The sequence below is a fragment of the Dendropsophus ebraccatus genome, chromosome 3 (genome assembly GCF_027789765.1).
Source record: "Dendropsophus ebraccatus isolate aDenEbr1 chromosome 3, aDenEbr1.pat, whole genome shotgun sequence".
Classification (NCBI taxonomy): domain Eukaryota; kingdom Metazoa; phylum Chordata; class Amphibia; order Anura; family Hylidae; genus Dendropsophus; species Dendropsophus ebraccatus.
Window position 1 is genome coordinate 120,077,809 of NC_091456.1, and position 12,072 is coordinate 120,089,880.

General features: G+C 49.8%; 1 protein-coding gene across 8 annotated transcripts in view; it reads right to left on the reverse strand.

Annotated features, from left to right (window-relative positions):
* The window catches only part of PIP5K1C (phosphatidylinositol-4-phosphate 5-kinase type 1 gamma), a 593,211-nt gene that overhangs the window by 421,416 nt on the left and 159,723 nt on the right, over positions 1-12,072 (reverse strand). For all 8 annotated transcript variants that reach the window (XM_069962589.1, XM_069962584.1, XM_069962587.1 and 5 more), the window contains one exon: positions 6,231-6,436. In XM_069962589.1, the coding sequence (XP_069818690.1) occupies positions 6,231-6,436 (206 nt within the window). The remainder of the gene's footprint in view (positions 1-6,230; positions 6,437-12,072) is intronic.

Below are 12,072 nucleotides of genomic sequence, written 5' to 3' on the forward strand. Positions count from 1 at the left end.
AATGGAAATGAACTTTTTTTATCCTGAAACTTGTCCCTCCAAACCTCCACCGCTAACCGCCTGCAGAACACCCTCCCCATGGGCATGATGCGGCAGGCAAAGTTCAGTTTGCCCAACAGTGACTAAAGATCCCTCAACTGAACCTTCTTAAAGACTTGAGCCGGCTTCACCTCGAGTTTCAGAGCCTCAAGCTTGTCTTCAGGCAACCTGCACTCCATCCGGACCGAATCAATAGTGTTTCCCAAAAACTTGAGCGCTGTTGCCGGCCCCTTAGTCTTTTCCTTAGCCAGAGGAACCGCGAAGTGACCCGAAACCCACTCCATGGTTCCCATCAAGGTACAGCAAATGGGCGACCCGGGAGGCCCGACTAACAAAAAATCGTCGAGGTAATGTATCACTGATCTCACGCCCGCCAGGTCCTGAACCGCCCATTCAAAAAAAGAGCTAAAGGCACATGTAAACAAAAAAGGAACCCTCCCAGTGACATCCCAACAAACGCATGCTGACTGGGTGGACCAGGTGACGGAAAGTGGACTCAATGTCCATCTTTGCCATCAGCGCACCCTGCCCATACGTCCGTTCGACCGCTGCATCGAACGAAGTGTACACCACCGAGCAGAGCTCGGGGTTGATGCCAGCATTGACCGACAAACCATGCGGATGAGAAAGGTGGTGAATAAGCCGAAATTTGTTCGGCTCTTTCTTCGGGATGACACGTAACGGGGACACCACTAGATCAGGTAGAGGAGATGACAAAAAGGGGCCTGCCATCCTGCCCAAGGACACCTCTTTGGCTAACTTTTCAGAGACGACCGCAGGAAACTGATAGGCCGACCGCAGATTCCGGAGGGAAAAAGGAACAACGTAGGGAAGGGAAGGGATGATGAAACCTTCGGAAAACCCCTCAGTGAGCAGAGTCGCCATGGCACTGTCCGGATAACAGTCTAGAAAGGGGCGAAAACCCGAGCCAAAACCACCGGAACCTCGACCCTTACCTCTCCTGTAACACCGAGCGGAGCCATGGGAGGTCCCACCGCAGTACCCGCACGCATGCAAAAATTTGCAGGCAGTCCCATACTTGCACTGGCCGTCGTTGAACTGCCAGCACAAACCTGCCTTGCCCCCTCCTGACTGAGATCCCTGACCCGAGGAAACTGATTGGCCGGACGACCCTGCCCCACCCAGAAAGGGCTGCCCGAATCTAGAGGGGCCCATGACCCTCAGCCACAACCCGATATCCTTCTGATCCCATTTTATTGAGGGCCGCACTTCTTTCCGCTGCCGAAATTGTTCGTCATACTGAAGCCACGACTGCCCGCCGTAGACCCGTTATGTGGGTCTGGCAGGTCCTGGCAGTTCCCTGTCACTACTTACTCACAGCAATCTGAAAGACCGATGCGAGTATGTAATTCTGCCGCCCTGCCGCGGCTGGGCAATACACTGATTGGCTGGGCGGCAGAGCAGCATGCCAGGACCCCGTGCAGCCAGAGCCAGGTAATGTATACAGACAACGGAGCGGGAGCCCAGCGGAGGAGGCAGAATTACATACTCGCAGCGGTCTTTCAGATCGCTGCGAGTATGAAGTGATAGAGAACTGCCAGGGCTTGCCAGACTCGCGCTGCGAGTCGGTAGGTGTGAACCGACCCTAAGACAGGGAACCAGTGCAGGCACTTCATTAATATTGGGGTTTTAACAGTAAAATGGCCAGTTTCATTGGTTGATCATCTAGTTATTTATATGTGCTATAGCATTGTGCTCAGCCGCGATTGATTCGGCCGGCCGGCCAAAGATGACATTTGGCACAAGATGGAGGACATGCGCGACACGGATCAGGTAATGTATAATGCACCAACACTTCGGGGTACACGGGCGGGGGGGGGGGGGGGTCAAGGGAAGGGGGCGATTCACAGACATAACATACATTCCAAAGTTGTATAATTTTGTAATGTGTGTTATTCTGTGAATAATTTTTTAGCGCCGCACTACCCCTTTAAGAAGTGAGCTCAGCTTCCAGCTGGCTGTCAATCAAGCAAGGATAGGTTAAGGCTGGGTTCACACTGCGTTTTTGCAATCCGTTTTTTTCATCCATTTTTTGCAAAAAATCGGATGAAAAAAACGGATTTGTGTGCATCTGTTTTGATCCGTTTTTCCATTGACTTCCATTGTAAAAAAAACTGATCAAAACGGATGTTTTTTTGACGGACGCAAAAACGTAGCTGACACTACTTTTGTGTCCGTTAAAAAAAACGGATCCGTTTTGATCCGTTTTTTTAAAAATGGAAGTCAATGGAAAAACGGATCAACACGGATGCACGCAAATGCATCCGTTTTTTTCATCCGTTTTTCGCAAAAAAAAAAACGGATTGTAAAAACGCAGTGTGAACCCAGCCTAAGTGTGGGGAGGCAATACAACCCCTTAGCACTTCATAAGGAGGAAAGCTTCTTTCCACCAGAGAATAAAAGCATTTTTTTGCCCTATGGAAGCACAGCAATATATAGTATAGCAAAGGTACATTTATCCAGTGTCGGACTGGAGTCCTTGGGCCCACCAGGGGAAATCATTCTTGGGGCCCACCCTTCTGCCACTATACTTATGTATGGTAACATTAATAAGGGTCCATTAACACGGCGTGATATGGGGCAGTGTAGAGCTGTAAACGATTGCTAATCAGCAGGGCAGGAATATATAGAGATGTGCGGCCAACAACGATTTTTACAGCCGCACAAAAGATCAAATCAGCCGACTATCGGCCATTTGCTCGCTTGTCAGCTGATCTCTGGCACTTTTACATGGGGCTTCCTAGGAGCGCTTGTTACCGATAATTGGCCGGTGTAATTGGGCTATAAGACAATTTTCTTTGCATGATAACACTGTATACTACTGTATGCTACCAATAGCACCAGTATATAAAGAGCAAATATCCCCACACATATTACTGCCATACTGTTACTGACCAAATCCTGTATACTGAGAGTGATATTACCAATAATACCAGTATACAAGGGGGAAATATTATCACCATACATATTACCGCCATACTGTTACTGACCAAATCCTGTATACCAATAATACCAGAATACAAGGGGGAAATATTACACCACACCATAACCATCACTACCATATTGTTACTGACCAAATCCAGTATACTGAGACCAATAAAACACAGTACCGGATTACAAGTGACAAATACCACCACATACTGACTAATACCACCATCTACTGACTAATACCACCATATACTGACTAACAACGCCACATACTGACTAACACCACCACATACTGACTAAGGATGGTATTACACGGGCCGAGCAGGGCCCGATAATACCTGTAAACGAGCAGCGATCTGCTAGATCGTTGCTCGTTTACTGGGCCTATTACACGGCCCGATAATCATTTGACAAGAGCTGCAAGAACATCGTTACCGATGTCTTTGCAGCCCTTGCTAAACTGGCATACATTACCCATCCACGTTCCAGGGCTGCTCCTGCCGTCCGCTTCTCCCGGGGTCCTGTGCGCGCTCTAGCTTCACAGCGGCCTGTCAGCTGGTAGGCCGCTCAGCCAATCACAGGCCGGGACCGCCGCGGCCTCTGATTGGCTGAGCGGCCTATCAGCTGACAGGCCTCTGTGAAGCTAGAGCGTGCGCGGGACCCCGGGAGAAGCGGACGGCAGGAGCAGCCCTGGAACGTGGATGGGTAATGTATATCGTAAGTCGCCGTCCACGCACCGCTATTACACGCAGCGGTGCGCGGTCGGCGCCCGACGAAAATAGGGTCTAACCTATATCAACGATCAGCCGATGATCGTTGTCATCGGCTGATCGTTGCATTTATTACACGGAGCGATAATCGGCCGAATCGGGCCAATTCGACCGATTATCGTTCCGTGTAATAGTACCCTAACTCCACCACATACTGACTAATACCATCGCTGCTACTGAATAATCCACTGTACATAGATCACTATCACCTCATCCAGTCATATAGAGGTGGACGCAGCTCTACACAGGCTCTATACACCATATACATTACACTGCAGTTATATCAGGTGACTCACAGGGGACGTCTTCTCTGATCAGAGTTCTTCCCTCTTCTTCTTCTTCTCCATCTGTCCTGGGCCATTATGAGAACTTCTCCAAGCCACGAATCCACAGAATCTGCCAGACAAACAATATTAGGCTCCTCACTTTGTCACCATCCTCATCTCTATACTAACTGCACATCTGTATTGGCCCCTTTACACCCTCATTTGGTGGGTAGCCCTGACTCTATGTGTGTGTATATATATTATATTATATATATATATATATATATATATATATCCCTTATAGTATATGGTCCCCTCTGTGTAGACACCTTATAGATGGTCCTTTGTTCAGTCCTCCATATAGATGGCCCCCAGTGTTGTCCATGTCCCATATAGGTAGACCCCCTTATGTTGTCCATCCCCATATATATAGCCCCTCCATGTTGTCCTTCTTCAATATAGATAGCCCCCTCATGTTGTCCATTCCCCCCATATAGCCCCCTCATGTTGTCCATTCCCTCCTATAGCCCCTCATGTTGTCCATCCCCCTATAGCCCCCTTATGTTGTCCATCCCCCTATAGCCCCCTTATGTTGTCCATCCCCCTATAGCCCCCTTATGTTGTCCATCCCCCTATAGCCCCCTTATGTTGTCCATCCCCCTATAGCCCCCTTACGTTGTCCATCCCCCTATAGCCCCCTTACGTTGTCCATCCCCCTATAGCCCCCTTACGTTGTCCATCCCCCTATAGCCCCCTTACGTTGTCCATCCCCCTATAGCCCCCTTACGTGGTCCATCCCCCTATAGCCCCCTTACGTTGTCCATCCCCCTATAGCCCCCTTACGTTGTCCATCCCCCTATAGCCCCCTTACGTTGTCCATCCCCCTATAGCCCCCTTACGTTGTCCATCCCCCTATAGCCCCCTTACATTGTCCATCCCCCTATAGCCCCCTTACGTTGTCCATCCCCCTATAGCCCCCTTACGTTGTCCATCCCCCTATAGCCCCCTTATGTTGTCCATCCCCCTATAGCCCCTTCATGTTGTCCATTCCCCCCCATATAGCCCTCTTATGTTGTCCATCCCCCCCTATAGCCCCCAGTGATGTCCATCCCCCCCTATAGCCCCCAGTGATGTCCATCCCCCCTATAGCCCCCAGTGATGTCCATCCCCCCCTATAGCCCCCAGTGATGTCTATCCCCCCCTATAGCCCCCAGTGATGTCTATCCCCCCCTATAGCCCCCAGTGATGTCCATCCCCCCTATAGCCCCCAGTGATGTTCCCCTATGATAAAAAAACAAAACCCAACTCACCTGTTACCACGCTCCCCCGTCGGTTGCGGGCCTCTTCTTCTCTCTTCCCCGACAGAAGAGAAGCTCCTGGTCCCGGGCAGCTCCGTCACCACTGAGCTCTGTGCGCGCCGCAGTGGCTGGGACTTCCGGTATGCGTGTACCGGAAGTCCCAGCTGCCGCATCGCACACAGAGCTCAGTGGTGACGGAGCTGCCCGGGACCAGGAGCTGCACATCTGTCAGGGGTGGCGGAGGTACGCTTCCGATTGACAGCGCAAGAAGCCATAGGCTTCCCGCGCTGTCAATCACTCTTGGGACCGCAAGCAGCTTCTTGCTTGCGGTCCCAAGAGTGATTGACAGCGCGGGAAGCCTATGGCTTCTTGCGCTGTCAATCGGAAGACTGCCACATTTAACTGGAAGTGATCACTTCCAGTTAAAAGGGTGAGGAGCGGCAGTCGGCGGCTGAGTGGGCTCCCCAGGAGCATGGGGGGCACCGCTGGGCTTACTGGGTGGAGACCACATTGATGTGGTCTCCAGCCCTGTGTCCTTTGACTGGGGGGCGGGGCCTACTCCTGCTCGGGGCCCAGCGGGGAAATCCCCGGTCCCCCGGTGGCCCAGTCCGACACTGCATTTATCTCTTCGCCCCATTCCCCATCCTTGAGTCTATGGGACAGGCGGAACTGCAAGTGAAGGCCGCATGAAAGAATATGCTTGAAGTCCACGCGCGTATTGCATAGTGTGCACATACCCTAAAATCCATGTTGTAGAGCTACAAAAAGTTGCAGTGTAGTCATGGCCATAATGTTGTAATTTGAAGTAAAATTGTCTACATAATCTATTTTTGCTCTACACAATGAGAATACAGTGGAAAAAGGTAACTCATATGCAGAAAAAAAAAATATGCCAAAGGGTTCCTCACGTGTCATCAGTATCTATAGACTCCCCACGTGCTGCTCCTCCCTGAATGGATTCCATTGCTGTAGAGTATAGAGCTTTTTGTGCTACTGGACGCTTTTCATCAGGCCGACTCTGTGCCCCTTCTGTTTGCCTCTCTCTTTCCTGTTGCTCTGTGTTGTGCACACCTAAAAGGAGGCTGTAATCCATTATCTTGAAGCTTTCTAAAACCTGGAAAAGATATTTGCAAGTATGGTTCAATATCTTCAAGTAGATAATATTTTCATATATCATACAAAATACACAAATGCTGACACAGTATAAAAAGTATAAAAAGAGATGCCGGAAGCAATAGAAATGATTGGATGATCACAGGCAGTGGCGTAGCCACCGTGGTCGCAACGGTCGCCATGGCGACCAGGCCCGCCAGCCAAGGGGGGGCCCAGCATGCCCCTCACCCCCTTCCCTTATGAACTCACTGTGTCTCTATCCGCCGGTGTCCACTGTATGTATGGATCCCATCCTCTGCCAGAACGCTGTGCAGGGCCCAGGCTCCTCCCCCAGGCCGTACACTTACTGCAGTAAGGAGCCGCTGTGCCCAGGGACGCACCACATGTCAGGGGAAGTGACAGTTTTGCCTTTGCCAGTGCTCCTCCCGGCCTGCAGGGGGCGCAGGCTGAGCATTTCCTCTGAAGCCCTGGAGTCAGCAATGACAGGACAGCAGGTGAGTGTGTGGTGATCTGCGTACTGTGAGATGGAGCAGGAGGGCAGGGTAATGAGTGATAATAGTACAGCTGCTCCCCAGTCATGTCCTCCTGAGATCAGGGATCTGCTCCCCTCTCTCACCTCTCCTGTCATGTATGGCTGCTCCAGCCTCCATAATATCAGTGTGGCTGCAGAGGTCCAGTCAGAGGAAGGGGGAGCTTGTTCTCTATTACAGTCTGTGTGGGTGCAGCCAGGCCAACCTGAGAGAGCAGGGCAGTGACAGCGCCATAGTCCTGTGCCCAGAGACCCCCAGGCCCCTCACTGCTCTCCAGAGACCCCCATCCCCCCCTCTGCTCTCCAGAGACCCCCCCCCCCCCCCCCTCTGCTCTCCAGAGACCCCCAGCTCCCATTATATGCTGAGTAGGACAAACCCTGATACCAGAGCCCTCTATGATGGTGAGTGCAGGGCCGTTTCTAGGACCGGGCCGGCCAGGCCACCGCATGGGGCGCCGACAGCTAGGGGGCGCCCGGCGGCACCCGACAGTGCCCAGCCCCCCACTAACTCACCAAGTAAACTCACCAAATAAACAGTGCCTCACGCAGCACATCAACAGCGCCCCCCGCCAGGCCCCCCTCCCCTCCCCCTGAGATATTAACATTAGCCAGCACCGACCCTCCGTCCTCCCTCTAGACCAGGGTGCCGCAAGTTGAGGGGGTACGGGCCGGCAAGAGGCATGGAGAGGACGTTAACTTAAAAAAGCAAGCCAGGGCTGAGCAGTTAGAGCACTGTCGGCTCCTGTCACATGTAGCTGACAGTGCAGTGTGTGAGGAAGTAAAGGGCTCTGGGAGAAAGCGCTGCGGCTGCCCTACTCACGGCCTGCTAACTTTCTTCTAAATGTGTGCTCAACATAAATCAGCCGACTGTGTGTGGGCAGATTCGGCATTATCTGTCTGGTGACCTCTGCATGGCCGTGTGCGTCCTCCCTCCTTCTCCTCCCTGTGCAGTGTCCTCTCCATGCCTATCTGTGCCCCTGCTGGTAAGCCTGTCTATGTCCTCTCTATCCTGATATATTCTCTCTCTCCTGTTTGTCTATCTATCTGTCAGATCTATCTATCTATCTATCTCCAATCTATCTATCTCCAATCTATCTATCTATCACCCCTATCTATTCATCTAAAAATACAGAAGTTACATCTTGCTATAAGGTGCATGTCTTGCTACATGGGGAAAATCTGGATGCAGGGTGGAGTATAAGGGCATATGTGTCTGCAGTGGACCTACTTGACTATAAGGGGACAGCAAGGGACATTATTACTATATGCAACCACAGCAGGGGACATTATTACTATATACGGGCACAGCAGGGGACATTATTACTATATGCGAGCACAACAGGGGACATTATTACTATATGCAGGCACAGCAGGGAACATTATTACTATATGTGAGCACAGCAGGAGGCATACTTACTTTACTGCACGTGACCCCAAATAGTGCAATTTCTACTGTATGGGACTCTATACATGGGAAAAGGGAAGGAAGTTGAAGGAAAACTGCAGAGCCTAAAATGTCTGGCAGGTTCTGAAGAGATGAAGAGAATTGTAGCTGGAAAAAAATCTTCCTGGTGGTCTGGGTTGGATGGAGAGGAAAGGGAAAGTGACGCCTCAGATCAAAGAAGACGTCATCTGTGAGTCACTGTATAATGATTTTGTATTCAGTAGAACATTATTAGGTAGGGGTGCCACACTGTTCTATGCTGCTTCATACTGCTTCTTCCTAGTAACCAGAATCTTGATAAAAGCCCCTTCCTTCCCCTGGGCTGAAGTGAGTGAGGTTCAAGGGGGGGCGCTTTTGTCAGGATTTGCCCTGTTGCCAAAATGGCCTAGAAACTGCCCTGAGTGAGTGTGCATATGTACTAGTCTACACGTGTAACTATATGTCATGTAGGTGTAACAGGTGTGCATGCATACTGTATATGTGGGTGATATAGATATATATTACTGTTATTATTTTTTTTACCTCTCATTAACTAATGATAGTTATATCCATCCTGCCTGATGCTTGTTTCCACATTGTGCTGAATATCTGTCATGATCTCACTAGTATTGCTTAGTGTCAGGCTGTGTGACGTTTTTGGCATTAGGACCAATTCACACCGAGTAAAATCGGTGGAATCCCTCCTCTGCTTCTGTGGCTCTCCGCTCCAAGAATTGACATGTCAGCTCTTTGAGCAGAGAGTGGCAAAAGTGGAGCCGCGCGAGCCGTCCCATTGAAACAGACGGCAGGAGGGAATCCGCCGCAGAGGGCTCCACCATGGAATTCTGCTGACTTTACTCTGTGTGAGCATACCCTTAGGCAGCAGAAATGATAGATACCCCCTAGTATAATGGTATATGAACAGTGAGAATATTTGTTTCCTGCATAGTTTGTTGGCATCGCTACACCTATGTCTGCATGCTGGGGGTGCAGACTGCAGTGTCAGGTCTCAGGACAGAGAAGAAGCTGCCCTGGAAGTGAAGCTGCATGCAGCATCTTAAAAAAGACATAATATACCATCATTACCTAGCCTCTCCAGCACTATATTACCGTTTAGCGACCCCCACCAGGCCCTGGGAATAACTTCTCAGCCAGGTTGGCATTTTCCCCTGTGCTGTAACATGATCAGAACTCAGGGGTGGTAAAATGCCTTCCAGCGGGGTTACCGAAGCCTGTGACGCAGCACATGGGGAGAGGCGAGTAATGATTTTTTAGCATGTTCCCCCTACGCGCTGCCAATTATTTAAAATTGCTAGACTTCTCCTTAAGAGAGTAAGACAGTTGGAAATTCTGAACGGAATCTCCACTGCGGACTCCACTCAGAGTACCGTCTATCTGTCTCAATGTGATCTCACACGGCTCTCCATGCAAAGAATTGACTTGTGAGATCACATTGAGAAAGATTGACAGACAGAACTCCGAGTGGAGTCCGTAGTGGGAATTCCGCTCAGAATTTCTGCCGGTTTTGCTAAGTGTGAACAGGCCCTTAAGCCTGCAGCTTACTAGAGAGGAATAGTGGCAGACTGAGGCTGGAAGCCAGCCCAGCAGGGAGCAGAAAGAAGGCAGGTACCCATTTCAGCCCGCCAATGTATTGGGAACAGTCAGGCCAGTACGGGTAATTAGTAAAAATTGTTATATATACATAAATACACTTATCTAAATGTCCCTATTACCCACCTATAGTAGAATTCCACATATTGATGGCCGATCCTCAGGATAGGATATCAATATAGGATCAGGGTGCCAAAAACCCACTGGTTAGCTGTTCTGCAGGGCTGTCACAGGTGAGTCTGCACTTTTAACAAAAACAAATGGCTTTCTTCCCTAGGTAGCAACTATTCAGAGTGAGGGTGCGTGCACACTACGGAATTGACGCGTATAATCCGCGGCTTAATCCGTCGCTCGTCCCCGCACGCGGCGGCGCGCATTTCCGCCCATGCCATAGACACTATTCTATGCACAGGCGGATTACGCATTCTGCCGAAAGAATTGACATGTCATTCTTTCGACGGAACGTGGAATCCGCCTGTGCACAGAATAGTGTCTATGGCACGGGCGAAAATGCGCGCCACTGCGTGCGGGGAGGAGCGACAGAATACGCTGCGGGTTATACGCAGCAATTCTGTAGTGTGCACGCACCCTAACTGCAGATTAGCTCCCATATATTGTATCAGGAGTATAGATCAGCAAACCTGGAGCATGCTCAAGTCCATCCAAACCCGAACTTTCGGCATATGATTAGCGGTCGCTGCTGAAGTTGGATAAAGCCCTAAGGCTATGTGGAAAAAAAGGATATAGTCATTGGCTGTATCCATGTTTTCCAGACAACCTTAGAGCTTTATCCAAGTTCTGCAGCCGCCGCTAATCAAATGCCAATCGTTCGGGTTCGGATCGATTTGAACCCGAACCCGGTTCTCTCATCTCTAATCAGGAGTTGAGCTGCAGTAACCCAGCAGGGCCACTATGCAGTGAATGGAGCAATTTGCTTTTGGCGCTGTCCACAGCATAGATTCAGTTGCAGCAGCCCCCCAGAACTATTGTAGCAAAATTGTACAGAACAAGCACATTGTGATTGGGAGTGGCACTTGAAGAAGCGTGTAGAGATGAGCGAACCAGGTTCGGGTTAGAGTTCAGCCAAACCCGAACGTTCGGTATTTGATTAGCTGTGGCTGCTGAACTTGGATAAAGCTCTAAGGTTGTCTGGAAAACATGGATACAGCCAGTGACTATATCTATGTTTTCCACATAGCTTTAGGGCTTTATCCAAGTTCAGCAGCCACTGCTAATCAAATACCAATCGTTCGGGTTCGGCTGGACTCGAACCCGAACCCGGTTCGCTCATCTCTAGTAGCGTTGCATTGCCTATGGCGGGGGGCCCAAGTTGAACTCTTGCACCAGGGCCCATGAGACATAAGCTACGCCACCTGATCACAGGACAACAGGAATAAATGTGTGTACACATAGTGAGCATCAACAGTTACATATGCAGGTACACGTATAATACAAGAGTATCATAACTAGTGGTAATATCTAATAGTCAAATATCTCAGGGCTACAACAGTTACCCAGTACAGCCTACTAAAAAGTCACAGATGGTCCTTGCGTCCCATGGATCAACTCATCCAGCGCTGCGTTTCGCCCTGGAAGCTTTATTAAAAGTTCTGGAAATCAGGCTCTCACCAGTATTTATATCTCCATCAACCAATAGCACACAAGTTATGCACATGAACGTCGCTTACCAATCATGCTTGACCCAATCACGCTTGAACATATGGGCAGGGACGCCACTTTAACGTCCAACCTTATACCTCAACCCGGAAACAACATCGCTTCTCCTCACATGACAGGAGGCAGATCCTACCTACTGCTCAGGAACCAAAGATGGAGCTGGTCATATGGTATATATATCACATGATCCAACTCACCTAAACTTCCAATATTAACTAAGTGCATGCACAGAGCTCCAACATGATGCTGATCATGTGATCGGACAACTCATGGAAAGAATCACGCACGCAACTGGATGGAAGTTACGGACTTAAACATCACACAACAAATAACATGCAAAACTCAAACAAGGATGTGATTGGTAAGTAAAAACTAGTGCCTAAACAAAAAATGATCA